The sequence below is a fragment of the Cetorhinus maximus genome, chromosome 28, assembly GCF_964194155.1.
Source record: "Cetorhinus maximus chromosome 28, sCetMax3.hap1.1, whole genome shotgun sequence".
Taxonomy (NCBI): domain Eukaryota; kingdom Metazoa; phylum Chordata; class Chondrichthyes; order Lamniformes; family Cetorhinidae; genus Cetorhinus; species Cetorhinus maximus.
Genome location: NC_135906.1, coordinates 8219818 through 8236826, shown reverse-complemented (window position 1 = coordinate 8236826; position 17009 = coordinate 8219818). Strand labels below are relative to the sequence as shown.

At 42.7% G+C, this 17009-nt stretch overlaps 1 protein-coding gene across 1 annotated transcript in view; it reads right to left on the bottom strand.

Annotated features, from left to right (window-relative positions):
• The window catches only part of atp13a1 (ATPase 13A1), a 95381-nt gene that overhangs the window by 59290 nt on the left and 19082 nt on the right, over positions 1-17009 (bottom strand). Inside the window, exons 5-11 of the mRNA XM_078531149.1 lie at positions 16764-16919; positions 13850-13919; positions 12655-12761; positions 11064-11193; positions 9466-9521; positions 6692-6818; positions 2818-2955 (exon numbers count right to left, since the gene is read on the bottom strand). Coding sequence (XP_078387275.1) covers positions 2818-2955; positions 6692-6818; positions 9466-9521; positions 11064-11193; positions 12655-12761; positions 13850-13919; positions 16764-16919 — 784 coding nt within the window. The remainder of the gene's footprint in view (positions 1-2817; positions 2956-6691; positions 6819-9465; positions 9522-11063; positions 11194-12654; positions 12762-13849; positions 13920-16763; positions 16920-17009) is intronic.

Below are 17009 nucleotides of genomic sequence, written 5' to 3'. Positions count from 1 at the left end.
GCTCATACTCCTGCATTCCTGCCCTCTGGGTCCCCTTACCTGCCTCACTAGCAGTCACACTCTCCTGTCCCTGGCCACTGACCAAATCAGAAGACCTTATCCTAAGTGGTGAAACTGCCTCCTGGTATAAAGCATCCAGGTAACTTTCCCCCTCCCTGATGAGTCTGCAGCTCAGCCTCCAGCTCAATGACTCTGAGCCAACGTTCCTCAAGCCACAAACACTTACTGCAGACGTGTTTGCCTTGGATCACAATGTTATCCAGGAGCTCCCACATGCTGCAGCCTTGACATCACCTGCCGTGCTTGACGTGTTTTAAATTATTACTTATTATATAAATCAGTTACTTATGTTGCTTTCTTATATACTTTATTAGCTTTACTACCATATTATGTACTATTTTAAACCTTAGGGATAGAATAGAACTTACCCACTTACCAGATACTCACCAAACAGCTAGCTCCTTTCCCTATAGTAGAGCAAGAACCAATTTCTATGGGGTGGGAAAAATAGAAAGAGGAAACAAACAACTCCTTCTCCCCCTTCACTGAACTCCCCCACTCACCAAACTCCATTCTTCACTGCATTCCAAATCGGCTGCACTCCGTTTGCCTCTCCGCCTCTCTCTTTCCCTTTCAGATGTTTCTTAAAAACCTAACTCTTCCACCTGTCCTTACCCTTTACTCAAGAGTCTTGAGAATGTGGAACTTACTTGCACTCGGAGCAGTTGAGCCAAATAGCAGACATATTTAAGGGGAAACTAGGCAAGTACACGAGGATGCATTCGCTAACAATTTTTACCTGATAACTCCCCTGTGAAGCACCTTGGAATATTTTATTCTATAAAAGATGTTATAGAAATGTAAACCATAGCTGGTTGATGTGCCCTTACGGTCTGGGTGCTGTACTCTCTCTCCTCATTGCATCGTTATACATTTGCTGTTAAACCATATGCTTTTGGAAATATCAAGGGGCTGCAGTGCAACTACATGCTGCCTGGCCGCAGAACACTAATATGAACTACCCTAGTGCATTCACGCATGCCAGTTTGTGCCGACTTTAGTCATGTTGCACGTACGACAGTCCTTCCCTTCCCACACCCAAAGGAAAACATGAACAAGTGTCTTTGTGACTGCAAATTCAGTCCTTAGATCTCTACCAGCAATTCAGATCGCCTTTTGCTGATGGTCAGGTGAATGAGGCTGTTGTGATATGCAACAAGTATTCCTGGCTCATAACTCATATGAAAAGGGAACACAGTGACTTTCTACATTTTCAGTCCGACATGGTTTGCCAAGCCATATTTCTGACTTGGCCTAGCTCTGAACAGCCCTAAAAGATTTTCATTGCCAGTCTCAATTTTTATTAGGATATAAATTCATACAGACAATATTACCGACTAAAATGTTATCACAACCACGAGGCATGTTGGAAAATTAATTTCTGTACCACATGCCCATTAAGCTTTATTTGGTACCGGTCACTAGGAACACTGACTGTACTGATTAATTGTATTATAGTGTTAACTGGGAAAAGTTCGCTGTCACTACTCAATTTGCAATGTTTTCATGCTTCAGGGAAACAGATCTGATGTCTGGTCACTATAATAATGGAATTTTACAGCAGTTTGGCCTATTGTGCCTGTGCCAGCTCTCTAAAGGATCTTGCCACTTAGTTCCATTCTCCGGTCCTTTATGAATCTTTCCTCCTCAGATAAAAACTACTATAGATTCTGCTTCGTCCACCCTTTCTGGTCAGACATTGCACGAAATAAAATTCTGCTAACGTCTCCACTCACTCTTTTAAGATCATTGCTAACTTTATTCACCCCTATTTAGTAACTCACCGAATGGTTGGTACAAGTAGCTTACCTCTAGTTACTTATCAAAACCCCCTCATGATTTTGGGCAATTCAATCTTATCTCCTCACCTTCTTTGCTGTAATGAAAACAAAACAGTTTCTCTCATCTTTCCTCGTACTCAGAACCTCTCATCTCGGGTATCATCTTAGCAAATCTCTTCTGCACCCTCTCTGGGGCCTGGACGTCTTTTCAGACGCTCCTAAGATCAGACACAATATTCTATGCGGTACAGCCAATGGGCTGTGTAGGTTTTTTGACTATAGCTTTATTTTAAAGCCGAGGATCCTTGCAGCTTTATCAACCGTCCTCCCACTGCTCTGCCTCAGCGTATTTTTAAATTGCCCCTTTCCTCCGCCAACTCCCTCCGGTTTTCATCTGAAGGGATTGATCGGGTTTTCTGGGCGTCAGGTGCCCTTCAGTACACTGACCACGTTGTCACTGCTTAGCCTCTGTGACTCGGCAGTGATGGTTGGCAGCTGGGCGCAAGGGAGGGGTTATCACCATGGAGCTCCATCTCCATGTCCAGACTGCAGACTCCCAAATATGCGGAGGCCAATTACAACATCCCCCTAGCATGGGCCTGGTTGAGATCAGCTAACTCAGCAGAGACAAAGAATCAAATGCAGGTGTCGCCTGGTCAGTTTTCCCCCATTATTCACTTGATAAGTGGGTTCCAGGACAAGCTGTCAGCCATTGCTCAGTTGGTAGCACTTTCACCTCTACGTCAGAGGGTCACGGGTTAAAGTCACACTCCAGAATGGCCTAAATTCAGTCTGAATATAAAATGGCCATTGCCTATTTAAAACCAATATTTATCTATATGATTTGGTTAGCTGTTGCAGTGATTTTCAGCATACAATGGTTTCAGAAAGTTAGCAGAATGTGAAATGCCCTCTAGCAGTGCATGCATCCCTACAGTGTGAATGTTTACACCTTTCAGCTCCACATTGTACTTACGCAGTTTAGCCAGTGCAATAAGAGAAGTGTTGACTGCCAGTGACAATTCAATTGGGAGCTCAGGAGGGACAACAGACGTCAGGATTAGTGTACACTCCAAAAACAACTTGTAGCGGTTCCTGTTTGGGTCCTTCGTACCTGCAAGCAAGAATGAAAAGGTCCAGAAATGTCCACAGTGAATACAATTCTTTGAAACAATGCAAATGCTTTTGGCTTATGCCAACCATGAGATTTAGTGACTTCTACAATCACTAGTTTGCGACCTGAGAGGGTTCAGTGTTAAACAGCCTTTAAACTGCATCCTTCTAACATGTAATATTGATTAATCATCATTGACCATCTCATTCCTTAGAGCTCTATGCTTGAGAAAGGAAAGCATTATTGGAAATTATAATGAATCTAATTGGAGAAAAAGCATCAGAATGTAGAGCATCATGTAACTAAGATCAGCTACAATGCCCTCAGTCATAAGTAACAAAATTGTACATTTATGGGCCTCAAAAAGACTGCATTTCACTCTTTTTATTAGGCACTACTCCTTAGCAAAACTATGTTGCACAGAATTAAACAGAGATAATATCTGTAAAGTTTATGCTTTTGTACATATGAACACCCCATTTCCAAGCTATTTGTGTTTTTTGATGTCCTACTGTATGATAGACAGCCTGAATAAGCAAATTGATATAGGGAGTGACAAGGTATTGGAGGGGTTGGCAGGCTTAAAAGTGGACAAATCTCCAGGTCCAGATGATTGGTGTCCCAGGCTGCTGAGGGAGGCAAGGGAGGAGATCGCAGGGGCTCTGACCCAAATTTTTAATTCCTCTCTGGCCACGGGGGAGGTGCCAGAGGACTGGAGAACAGCTAATGTGGTTCCGCTATTTAAGAAGGGTTGTGAGATAAGCCAGAGAACTACATGCCAGTGAGTCTCACGTCAGTGGAAGGGAAACTATTAGAGAAAATGCTGAAGGAGAGAATCTATCTCCACTTGGAGAGGCAAGGTTTGATCAAGGATAGTCAGCTTGGCTTTGTCAAAGCGAGGTCATACCTCACAAATTTGATTGAATTTTTTGAGGAGGTGACCAGGTGTGTAGATGAGGGTAGTGCAGTTGTCGTAGTTTATATGGATTTCAGCAAAACCTTTGGCAAGGTCCCAGACGGGAGACTTATAAAGAAGGCAAATGCACATGGGATACAGGGTAATTTGATAAGGTGGATTCAAAATTGGCTTAGTTGTAGGAGGCAGAGGGTGATGACAGAAGGATGCTTTAGTGACTGGAAGCCAGTGTCCAGTGGCGTACCACAGGGATCTGTGCTGGGTCCCCTATTATTTGTCATTTATATAAACGACATAGATGACTATGTGGGGGGTAGGATTAGTAAGTTTGCGGATGACACAAAGATTGGCCAGGTGGTTCATAGTGAGGTTGAGTGTCTTGGGCTACAGGAAGATATAGACCAAATGGGCAGATAAGTGGCAGATGGAATTTAACCCTGAAAAGTGAGAGGTGATACACTTTGGAAGGAGTAATTTGACAAGGAAGTATTCAATGAACGGCATGACACTAGGAAGTTCTGAGGAACAAAGGGACCTTGGCGTGTGTGTCCATAGATCTCTGAAGGCGGAGGAGCATGTTGGTGGGATGGTTAAAAAGGCATATGGGACACTTTCCTTTATCAATCGAGGCATAGATTACAAAAGTAGGGAGGTCATGTTGGAGTTGTATAGAACCTTGGTGAGGCCACAGCTGGAGTACTGTGTGCAGTTCTGGTCGCCACATTATAGGAAGGATGTGATTGCACTGGAGGGGGTGCAGAGGAGATTCACCAGGATGTTGCCTGGGATGAAACATTTAAGTTATGAAGAGAGGTTGGATAGGCTTGGGTTGTTTTCGTTGGAGCAGAGAAGACTGAGGGGGGACCTGATCGAGGTGTACAAGATTATGAGGGGCATGGACAAGGTGGATAGGGAGCAGCTGTTCCCCTTAGTTGAAGGGTCAGTCACAAGGTGGCATAAGTTCACGGTGAGGGGCAGGAGATTTAGGGGGGATGTGAGGAAAAACTTTTTTACCCAGAGGGTGGTGACGGCCTGGAATGCACTGCCTGGAAGGGTGGTGGAGGCGGGTTGCCTCACATCCTTTAAAAAGTACCTGGATGAGCACTTGGCACGCAATAACATTCAAGGCTATGGGCCAAGTGCTGGTAAATGGGATCAGGTAGGTAGGTCAGGCGTTTCTCACATGTCGGTGCAGACTTGATGGGCCGAAGGGCCTCTTCTGCACTGTGATTCTGAATAAGAAATCTGTATATCTCAAAAAACATTCAATTGTTCCATACCAATCAATTAAAAAAAATCATTTTGTATTAATTCACCTCTCACCAAACACAAAAAGCAGTTTATATGCCTTCCAGCTAGCTTTTTTTTCTGATTTTCAAACAGTTCACCCTGGAGTTACAAAACTCTGGCAAGCATCACCTCGTCTGCCATGCAGAGTCATCCAATCTCAGACTGGCACGACAATTATCACAATATCACCGTCAGTGATGGAATACAGAAAGAAAGGAGGATGTTCAATAAGGAGCTTCTTGCACACAAACTGCATCAGCATGCGTAGGAGACTGTGAGGTGCAGTAGATTAGTGCACAGAACTAACAGGCTTGTCACATCTTAATCCAGATGAATGGGTAGCCTGTCTCACATTGAGAGTGTAAGTCTTGCAGAATACACGGCTAGGGGCAGTGGTGAAAACGCTAAAGCAGTTATATGTATATACCTCCACCCATGTTCCAAAACCAGGCATGTTTAAAAATGCCCACTGACCAACATGCCATTTCACAAAAATTTACGACACAGCAGGATATTCATCCTGTCTGTGCTGGATGGAGAGTCCCGAGCCTAATCCCACCTTGGTGCACTTGGTCTATAGCCCTGCAGGTCACAACTCTTCAAGATGGCAAGTTGACATTTAGCCTGATAACTTGACACAGGCCATTATGAACACACCCATTTATCCAACTAATGGCTGACTAGTGTTTAAAAAGCAACTTTTTCCACTGTGGTTCCCATTTGAATGAAGGAATGGACAAGGAAAGAGGAGAAAGGTGATATGTAAAATGCTTGCAAAAGAGCATTAAATGTCTCCTAAAACACTTTAGAAAATAAGTCTTGTGAACGGCCCCTAACTGGACCACATTGACAATGAAAGCAAATGCTCGAGTCATTGCTGTAATTATTGTCTGCAGGCAAGAATATGAAAAGTGGGAGATTTATAATCAAAGGAGCCATCCTGTAGAAGCCCAACTGCCAGGTCACATATTTGATATAAACCGGTGTTCTGGCAACAGGGATTTTAAATTTTTTAAAAATATATAAATTAAATATTTTCCAAGTTTTCTTTTGCCTCAAGAGAGTCATCAGTAATGAACATTCTGGTATCTTGCTTATGTGATGGGAGTACATACTGTCATTACACACGAATCAAACATCAAATCATGGAGGTTTCTGCCAAGTAAGAGGCCCATGGTTCTTTTCCCTCCATGATACAGAGTAGATTATTTTTCATATCAGCAATAGAAGCCCTCCCTTCCTTTCCCCTCACCAATCTACTCGCCTTGAAGGCTCCGTGATGAGGTACAGCTGGGGTCCATTCTGCCCCTTCATCTTTATTGGAGGGGATTCTTTCTCTCCACAGCATCCCTTTCCAGAGAAATCAGCGAAGCATTTGGTTCCCAACCCCCAAATAAGAACGGCAACGGTAAGTGCAGGAACTTGAATTAATGCCTCGCATTCAACGGGGCACTGGGCTCATGCTCCAATAGGCTTTCCTCAAGCTGCAATGGCTAGTGAAAATAACATTCGGGGCTCAGTTAGGCTTACCTTCGACCCAGACGTATACAGCTGCAGCAACAGCAAAGATGAGAAGGAAGAGGATGAAGATAAATGTCTCCAGATTGTTGGCAGTAACTCGTTTGACACCAAATAAGATTGTTCGCAGTAATTTTCCCTGGGAGTTTGAAAACAAAAATTAAACTCATAGAACTAGTGAATAATTCTGTCTTTTCCATGCATCCTCTTCCTGTTCTCTGTACCAATGTAGCCAGCAACCTACTTCCCCATTTTCTCCAGGGATGGCCAATTAGGCGATACATGCAACATCCGGAATTGACTTTCCACATAACTTCACACACAACGGATGGGGAGGAAGAGGGAGACATATAGCAGAGAAAAATCAGATAGACACACAAGGAGGCAGAGAGAGTTGTAGGGGCAGGGAGGACAGCGTGAAGGAGGGGTGCCAGGAAGCGGCTGCACATGGGGCGTCAGGGCGCGAGAGCAAGGCAGGTGAGAAGTCAAACTTTTGAAAGAGGGAAAGAAAAACAAAGTATAAAAATGAAAAAAGAACATGCACACAAGAAAGCGTTAGCATGGAGCACAAGTGCAAGAATGAGCGAGAGTGAGAGCACATTTTAGCCCTTGCAATTACGTCACACCCTTATGTCCAGAGACTTACCAAGTGCTTCATAAACAATGAATTACTTGAAGTGCAGTCACTCTTACAGGGACCACACCAAGTGGGTTTACAGAGCAAGGCCCCACTGAGATGGATAACCATTTTGTCTGTTGCTTTGGCGGTGTTGGTTGAGGAAGGAACATTGGCTAGGGCATGGAAAGAACTCTCTGCTCCTCCAACATCCAGCTGAACCACTGGATCTGGCAGACAGGGCTTCAATTTAACATTTCATCTGGGACAGGGAATGGAATTTTAGTGGAATTTAGATTTCTAACGCATATACAGTTAATTGCGCACAACAGAACCAACCCATTCCTACAGTTGTTGATACATTCATTAATAATGATGAAGTAATAATTAGTCAATTTCCCAGGTGATTGTATACAAGGTCACAGAATAAGTGTAGTTTTCCAGTGAATCGGCTGAGGGGTATTGGATAATTGAACCAATTCAGTTCTCATTTTAAATGAATTTATTTTCTCCCTAATTTAATATTACAAATTTCTACTCCCACATTACAAAGGCAGTTTGGGGTTATAAACTTGTTGCACTGTAATTAAACCTTCCAATCAATGGTGGTACCGTGTACCTCTACTGGGGCAGGGATGAAATCACAACCCGACAAGTTTACATTGGGAATTCCCATTATGAATGTAGACAAAGAATTTATAACCAAAACGATGACAGAGAATGAATGCAATTGCAAAGCTTTATTGTAGAAAGGTTGTTGGCTGCCTGTGCTACATTGGGAATTGAGGATAAAATAAGCAGGGAGCTCTAAAGAACAAAGACAAGGGTGCCTTATCAGATATCTAGGATCTCAAAGTGCTTAAGATCCAATTCATTATTTTTGCTAGGGGTATGCAGCAGCCAGTTTGCATTCAGCAGGTTCTTATAAGCTAAGTGAGATGAGTACCCACAAAATCTAGTTTGATGGGTTTTTTTTTTGGAAGAAGAAATTATTAATTAAAGCACAGAGCAAACCCCTCAGACTTCTTCATTCAGGAGCATGGGATCTTTTATATTCACCTGGGCAGGCAGACGAGGCTCTGGTTTGAAGTGCCATCGGAAATATGGCACACCCTCGGGAGCGTACATAATTTTTGTTGACACTCCAATACAAGTCTCTGGCGTGCGACTTGAACCCACAATCTCTATACCCAGATAATATTGTGCCAAACACTGCAGATGTTACAAGACAGTAGGGCGAGTATTCCAATGAACCTGCTAACTCAATGCAAATAACTCAATAATTAAATATTCCGCTCCTATTCAAGCAGCATTAATTACTGCTGTTGACCACAGTTATTTCTCTCTGCCGGGTTTGAAGGCAACGCCTCCATTACCATGAACACATTGAAGCAGCATAATTAAATAGTGCCTCACTCTGCATTGCAATGGGTTTCGATTGTAGACCTTATCACTGAATGATATTTAGGTCTGGAGTTTCCGCCCAGATAACAATGCAATCTGGGTCGAATCAAATCAAATAAGACAAAAAGAAAATCATGAAATTTTAAGTGTGAGCGAGTTGTACCCATAACTACTTCAGCCTCAAGCATCTGTGATCTTTTGCGCTAGTCCAAGAGTCCCATTGCCCAAACCAGTCCCCATCTGCAAAATGGCAGAAAGCAGAGTTTCTGCCAATTGTGCTCATTAAGCATGGTTTATTCCAGTGTGGCTAGATTCTCAGGTGCACAGGCATCCGTACCTCAGTAATCCAGCATTAATTAGTTGACCAGCAGTGCATGGAAGCCACTGGGCTGGTCTGACTTGCTGCTGACATCCATTGGTTTAAACAGAAAAGCGTTGCTTTACCTTAGCAGTCTTGAGCCTCACTCTGAAGGGGATAATTTTCCCCAAACCTTTTATTCTACCCTGCCCTGGCCTCTCACAATCGCATCAGTCCAGTCAGAAATCAATTAATTTCAATTACACTTGCATGGCTGTCCTAACTCATGGGACATTTTGCGCTTGGGCATATTTTGATGGCTTTGCACAGAAACTTGGGTGTAACTTCACTCGCCGAAGCTGGCACTGTGACAGGCACATTTTGCCAAGTACGACTCTCGGCCATAATGTTCAGCCCTTACTCTGCTAAACGGTTTCACATCTCACTGTATTGTGGTGGTCTACTCACCTGAGAAGTGTTGAAACCAGTCCTCAGGACAAAGGCAACACAACCGTTGTCCACAGCTGGGAAAATAATCAGAATTACAGAAACGTTAGTGGTGGGAATGGCATTTTTGGTTCAGTAAGCAGAAGGCAGTCAAAATGAATAAAAAGTCAAAAAGATAAGCATAAAAGGAATAAGTTATCACACATATACCATATACAATATTGAAGTTCTTCAGGCAACAACTGTTTGTTGTCCAAATGCTGAAACTGCGTCATATTCGGAATGCGCAGGCACAAGCATTTTTATATGCAACAATTGGGAATTAACTGGGATAAACTGAGAGAATTGCAAGGTTCTGAGCAGGTTCAGTTCTGCCTTATTACCTGGCTCTCCCTCCATATTCCTCTGCTACATGGGATTGGCTTCCCATGAAAAGACACTGGCAGGTTAAGCTGCATCGTTCTTTTATGTCAAGGGGCCAGCAGATATTAAGCTTCCTCACTTTCCCCTACTTACATGAAATTGTTGCACAATATTTTCTACCGACTTTACCCAGATCGGCGGGTCATTCCTGCTGCCATCATGACTCAGGTGGACAAACAAAATCACTGGGGGAGGGGGGAGTGCGGATTTCATGATGCTTTGAAAGCTACATCACTAGGTTGTCCATCGTGATGGCAGCAATATTTATGTGGAACAAAACTAGAATATTTGGCAAAATTATATTTAAAGATCAAAAATGTCCTTTTGGGTTAAAGGTTGGGGTAAAAAAAAGTGTAAAAAAAGTGTTGGGTTTGCTCATGTTTTTTTCAAGGGCAACATTCTTGACTGTCTGTATTGTGGCTACTGCGGAGTCACAAATCCAGTAAGTAATAGGCTGCAAAGAGGGTGGAATACCTGTAATAGACAAACCATTCCGCTGTGCAAAACCAGGGCAGTGGTGTAGATCAAAAACCAAAGAACCACTTGCTCAATACTTGAAGATTTCCAGAAGCAAGGAATATCATTAAATGTGTGTTTTACTGATTGATTTTTGACATCTGTTCTGTTGCTTTAGTTGCAGGTAAACTGCTTCATGTCAATTCTGGTGATGCTTATGAGGCACTCTCAACCAATTGTGTGGAATTGCCAACAGTCTCAAAATTTCCATTAATTCTGTATTGTTCCTCTGAAAACAATCTTGGCTTAAGTCGAATAACTGTAGTTTTCTATCCGCTTTCTATTTTTTATGGTTTCCGCTCAGTTATCAAGTGCTTTGCTTCGCTGGTCAGCAGACAACGTGTTTCCACATTACAGTTTATAGCAGCCCCACCTGTATTCACTCATTGTGTACAGGCGGTGCACAGGGCAGCCAGGGAATTGCTCCTTGTTCCAAGTGGAAGGATTTCTGCCTCAACACTGGTGTTCAGGGGAGAAGCTGCAGCACAATCTCATTTTTCTGATGATATGGTATAACTGGAAAAAGGGGAATGCTCAAGCCAACCACATTAAAAAAAGGTCCAAAACTAAAAATCTACATCGGGCAAGAACACATTAGAATGACTGACAGGAGAAACGGTGATGCGGTTTTTGTGACACAATGTACATCAATGGCACTGCAATGCTCTTTCTCTGCTTACGTTTGAGTCCCGCACTGGTTTTTTGAGGTGGAGAATGTTGAACTACTTTGGTTCCTCCAAATATTACGTGCAGCTTTGAATCTGCCTGCAAATCCAGTAGATGCGTTGGGTCAAGGTCTTCTACTGGCTCCTGCAAGAACCAACGCAGTGAAAATATTAGTTTTCCAATAGCCTGGACTTCCCAATATGGAAACTGAGAATTCGACAGGTCACTGCAGCAGATTGCTTGGGGGGGTCATGTCCTGGCCACCAGGTGGATCAGTTATCTCGCAGCAGAGAAGACAATAGCTCTTCTCATTGCCAGCAGAGCTCTCATCAGGCTTTGGCAACATACGTACCTCAAAATGTTTCCTGTTCCTGGACAAGTAGGTGCATGCAGAAATGACTCTTCTCCCCTCCACCCAAAAAGGCACATGCATCAAGCACTACTTGACACAGCTGTTGACCTAGGAACAGAAAATGTCTTTTTCTGCGCCTCATTCAATCCTATTACCCTCTGTGCTCTTCAATGTTGGCTTCTTGTTTCATCCTGATTTTCATTGTTCCACCATTAACAGCAGCAACTTGCATTTACATAGCTCCTTTAACATAACAAAAGTATTCCAAGCTTCTCAGGAGCGATCAAACAGGATTTGACACCGAGCACACAAGGGGGTATCACCACCGCTGCGAGGTAGTTTTTAAGGAGCAGCTCAAAGAAGGGCAGAGATATGGAGAGGCACAGGAGTTAGGGGAGAGGGTTATAGAGTCTCAGCTGAAAGCACCACCGTCAGTGGTGCAGCAATGAAAATCAGGACTTATATAAGCCTATAATTGGAGGAACGCAAAAACTGCAGAGGATTATAGGATTAGAAGCGATGTTCTACCTAATTTTTATTTGTTATGTGCAGCCTCTTTGTTGCACTGTGCAGCCCCTTTAAGATTGCTACGTGACAGTGCACGGACACAGCTTGGGCGGTGGTTATAGACATTGGGAGAAGCAAAGCCGGGGCAGGATTTAACACCGAGGATGAGAATTCAAGATGTTGCTGGATTGTGAGCTAAAGTAGGTCAGCGCGTACGTGGCTGACGGCTGAACGAAACTTGGGTGAAAGTTAGGATATGGGCAGCAGAGTTTTTGATGAGTTCAAGCATACGGAGGGTATAAAGTGGAGGTCGGCCAGGGGAGGGCATTGGAACTGTCAAGTCTAGAGACAATAAAGGCAGGTGCGGAGTTTAGGCTGGGGCAGAAGCAGGCCCATTGGCAAAGTAGTTCTCGGTGATAGAGTGGATTTGGGTTTGGAAGTTCAGCTCCAGTTCAAGCAGGATAAAATAGATAATGCACAGATAATTGAAGACAATTTGCAAATGAATATTCCTCATCTCTGTACCAAGGTGGCTGATAAGCTATCGCTTTACAAATTAAACATAGTTTGGTTACAAAAATACACATAAATCAAACTATTAGCAAGAAATTAAAACACAGAATTTGTAATTTGTAAATATTAACTCCCGGTTACCTCAGGAAGTCTAAATTAATTTATTTGGTTTCCAAGCAATCAGATATTGTTCTCAAATGATCATTCTTCCTAACACTGCCACTATGCCATACCTTCATCTGTGGGACAGACTCCCCGGTCAGCATAGCTTCATCTACAATGCATCGCCCTCTGAGCAGCAGAACATCACAGGGAACCAGATTCTCGTGGGGGGACCGGCCTAGCCAGAAACAAAGCAACACAACTCTAACGAGGAGGAAGATAATGACATGCGGTACTCATACAATACAAGAAAAAAAGACTTGCATTTATACAATGCCTCTCACAACTCAGGATACCCAAAATATCTTCCCATTCAATGAAGATTTTTTTTGAAATGTAGTCAGACAGAATGTAGGAAACATAGCAGACAATTTATGCATGGCAAGGTCCCACAAACAGAAATGTGATCCTGATCAGATATTTGGTGATGGCTGTGGGATAAGTATCAGCCAGGAAACTGATAAGTCCCCTGTTGCGTCTAGCTGTATGTAACTTGCAACATGCAATGGAAGAGAAAGAAAGCCCTGAAGAGGTAAACCAAAGGGCAGTAGAGCACTTCAACCCAAAATTTGCGATTCAATTTGCCCGCGAGAAACAGGTACAATGAGGGGGAAAAAAACATGCCACCTCAAAACGTTATTGCATGGAGGAAATTAGAGGTTAGGTACTGTCAATACTCACTCAGGTTTGGGTTGTCATGGCCATTGGTCTGATTACACCTCCATGAAGTGCTTTGGGATGACATTTCTAAACTAATGCAAGCTGTTGCTGGCTAAGCCAACGTATGTATTGCTGCCCTGTAACATTAAGCTAATGGCTCATATGCTACAACTGGCAAAGATCCAATACACTTTTTCATCATTTAATGAATAATAGTGAGCCAGGTAATAGGAGCTGTGAGGGAGAGTTCTTCAATCAGATTCCAAAGATACAGGACATGACTGTTCAATCACAAATTCATTGGTTTTGGGTGGGGGGGGGAGCAGACTTAGGATCAGAAAAAACCACTGGTTCTCAAAGTCAATGGAGTGACCTGGAGTAACGTCCACAATCTGCATCATTGTGGTGACTTAGGAAGGGCATGCCCGCACAATTGGCAGTCAGTGTCACGTTACAAATGATACGGAAAAGTGGAAATATTTTAAACATGGGCTTAGTTTTAAGATTTTGTTAAAAGGGAAGTGATTTCCCCCCCGCCCACACTATTCCCACAAAAGGATTCCCTTAGATCTGCCATCTCCTTTAATGACATAAATAAATGCTTACCTATTGAAACAATGTCACCAGGAATGAGTTCATCACTTGAGATTTGCCTCCACTTCCTGTTCCTATAAACCTAGAAAAATCCAGGAACAAAATAAAACTCATTTAGTGGCAACCATATCACCCTGTATGACACACACGTGCACGTGCGCACAGACACATGTCCAGAAAGAGCAGTCACGTGGGCTTGAAATGTTAACTCTCTCCACAGATGCTGCCAGACCTGCTGAGTTTTTCCAACGTGTTCTGTTTTTATTTTTGCTTTCAGACCCACATATTAACCCACTGTTGTGCTGCAATAAACAAACTGTAACATCCCTGCCAGAATACCCTCTAAATTGACTAAATATAAACTTCTTTATTTGCATCCTGCCTGTTTCCGATTGTTTCTGCTATATTCTTTCTGCTGTTGATGCTGGCACATGTCACCTTAAAAATGCCATTCTAAATATTAGGTGCTTCTGTTGATGCCTAAACCACACCACACTTTGATCCTCACGTGATTGCTCTCAATATCTAAAGCTGTGTCAATCACACATGAAAGCTGATATAGCTGGTCAGTGACACACATATAATAAATATGGGGCAGTATGTGTCTCTCTACATCTTTTGCTTAAGAAGAGCATCATAATCTGGCTAGTAACGAGCAATAAACTATTAAGTCGGGAATGGGGAGTGTGCCAGGGTGAGGCATGCTTTGGTTCTGAATGAAACTTAGTCACTAAGGGACCAACTTGCCATATCACATGGACTAGCAGCCTTCACATTCTTTACTGCTGTGTCCAAACCTTCAAGAAACTAGCAACAACTAAACATTGTGCAATGGAACCCACTATTTATTATTCCAGAGATCAATGGATTTAAATCAACCACAACACTTGCCTTGATTGTATGGAGACTGGTGCTGAACTCAAGTGTATGGGACTGCTGAAGGTAGTTTAATAAAACTGCTACTGGATGCTCTCAGCAGGACTGCTCCTTGTTGAAAGATCAAATTTTCTCTCTCTCTTCGTGTGTTATGACACAGCAGTGGGAAAAGGCTGTTATTTAAAATCCCAGAGGGAAACTTTAAACAACTGTCATAACCTATACTTTCAATTGGTATGTTTGAGTTGCAGCTCTAAATTCAGGATTAAGACCACCAGTTCTCAAGAGGTTTTATATCAAACTACGTGAGACATTTATTAATTTACAACAAATTAAACATATACACATGGCTACAAATTAATCTCCACTAAGGCAACAACAACCCATAGACTTTAAGCAGACACCAGGCAAAGCATTTTCAGCTTACGAATTCAAAATGAGGTTCCCTTCAATTTAGTCCCTTTGCAGACAGTTGTAGGCTTACAGCTGCTTTGATGTTACATGCCTCTGCCTTTGCACACACAAACTCCCCTCAGGTTATACCCATCTTTGAATGTAAATTTTCATTGTATCACCAGGCCCTTTGAACAACCTTCATAGTACCAATTCTATAGTAATATAAACATTGCTTGGTCTCTCCTAGCGAGGTGCAAGATTTTACTCCCACTCTTGAACACTCTATTCAACAAAATGCAATTGTACCGCTGCCTCTCTGTTTACATCTCAAAGCTACCAAACATCAAAGCTTCCAGACTAGCTGGTTTTAATCCAATTAACACACGCACACATACCCACAGACTAAATCTTTATTTTAAAAAATAATTTCCAATAGCATTCTTTAAATTAATAGCTTCATGACATCGTGCAACATAATTAAGGTCTCACTCTGAACATGGCAGCTGTACTCAGAGATGCTGGATTGGGTGAATTATTTAGAATGTATCAAAATTATGAAAGCTTTTTAAGGGGGGGGGGGTGGGGGCAAAAGTAAAAAGGTAATTTCCAGAGGTTGGTGTATCAGTTATAAGGGAGCACGGACAGAGAATTAATCAGTTGAGAAGGAAGCTGGGAGGATTCATGCTCGTTTTCACATAGTTTGACTCAAATCTTCTCTCAACCTTCTGTTCTGTTAAGGGGGAATAGCCTCAGCTTCTCCTGTCCACCCAAGTGACTGAAGTTTCTCATTCCTGGAACCATTCTCGTGAATCTTTTCTGCACCCTCTTTAATGCCTTCACATCCTTCCTATTGTGTGGTGTTCACAACACTAATTGAGGCCAAACCAGTGGTTTAAACAGGTTTAATCATAACTTCCTTGTTTTTGCACTCTGTGCCCCCATTTATAAAACCCAGGATCCTGTATGCTTCATTAATCGCTCACGCAACCTGCCCTGACACCTTCAATAATTTGTGCACCAAGGTTCTTCAGCTCCTGCATCTCTTTCAGGATTGTACCCTTTATCTTATGTTGCCTGCCCCTACTCTTCCTGTCAAAATAAATCATTTCACATTTCTCTGCATTAAATTTCAACTGCCACTTGTCTACCCATGGATGAATGAAGGTCTTCTCTGTTTACGGGCTAAAATAATCCTCTGTGAAACAAGGGTGGGTGTCCAAACACAGTCCCTATTGGGAAAGGGGCCAGCATACAATTGCTCCTAATCCTGTGCCAATTGGCAGCTTAAAAAAAAACCGTTGCAGTGGAAAGTAGTTTTTGATTGGAATGGAGACACTTTGTTGAAATATTGCGGAAGGAACTATGTATCTAACCGTGCTGTGCTTGCCCTGGGCATATTTGATGGTGACATTGGGATCACAAAGTGGAAATGCATACCAGTCCAATATTATTCTTACATCAGGCATCTCAAGAGCTAAATTGGTGACAAATTAGAGTAGTTTTACCACTAATAGCAGCTGGCTGCCACTGTCCAAACTCATTTCACTCAAGACCCTTAATGCAAACAGGTGAAAGGCTTCCACCCCTGGCTACTTTCCTGATTTTGTATAACTCAGTCGGACATCCGCCAACATTTACCCTTATAAAATCCTACCTGGATCATGTAAGGTTTGTTGCCCATTTTCCGAATCTCCGACATGTTCCTCATTTGCTGCTGCACCAAGGAGGCCTCAAAGGCTACCAGCATGAAAAGGGTAAACACACTGTAATACCAATACTCATCCAAGCACCAGAGACCCACACAGAACACCTGCAGAAACAGACGGGTGCAGTTTAATACTAAGCATAGCAAATCCAAGAAATAAATGTTGAACTGGTGTGTTAAAAGGAAATCAAAATG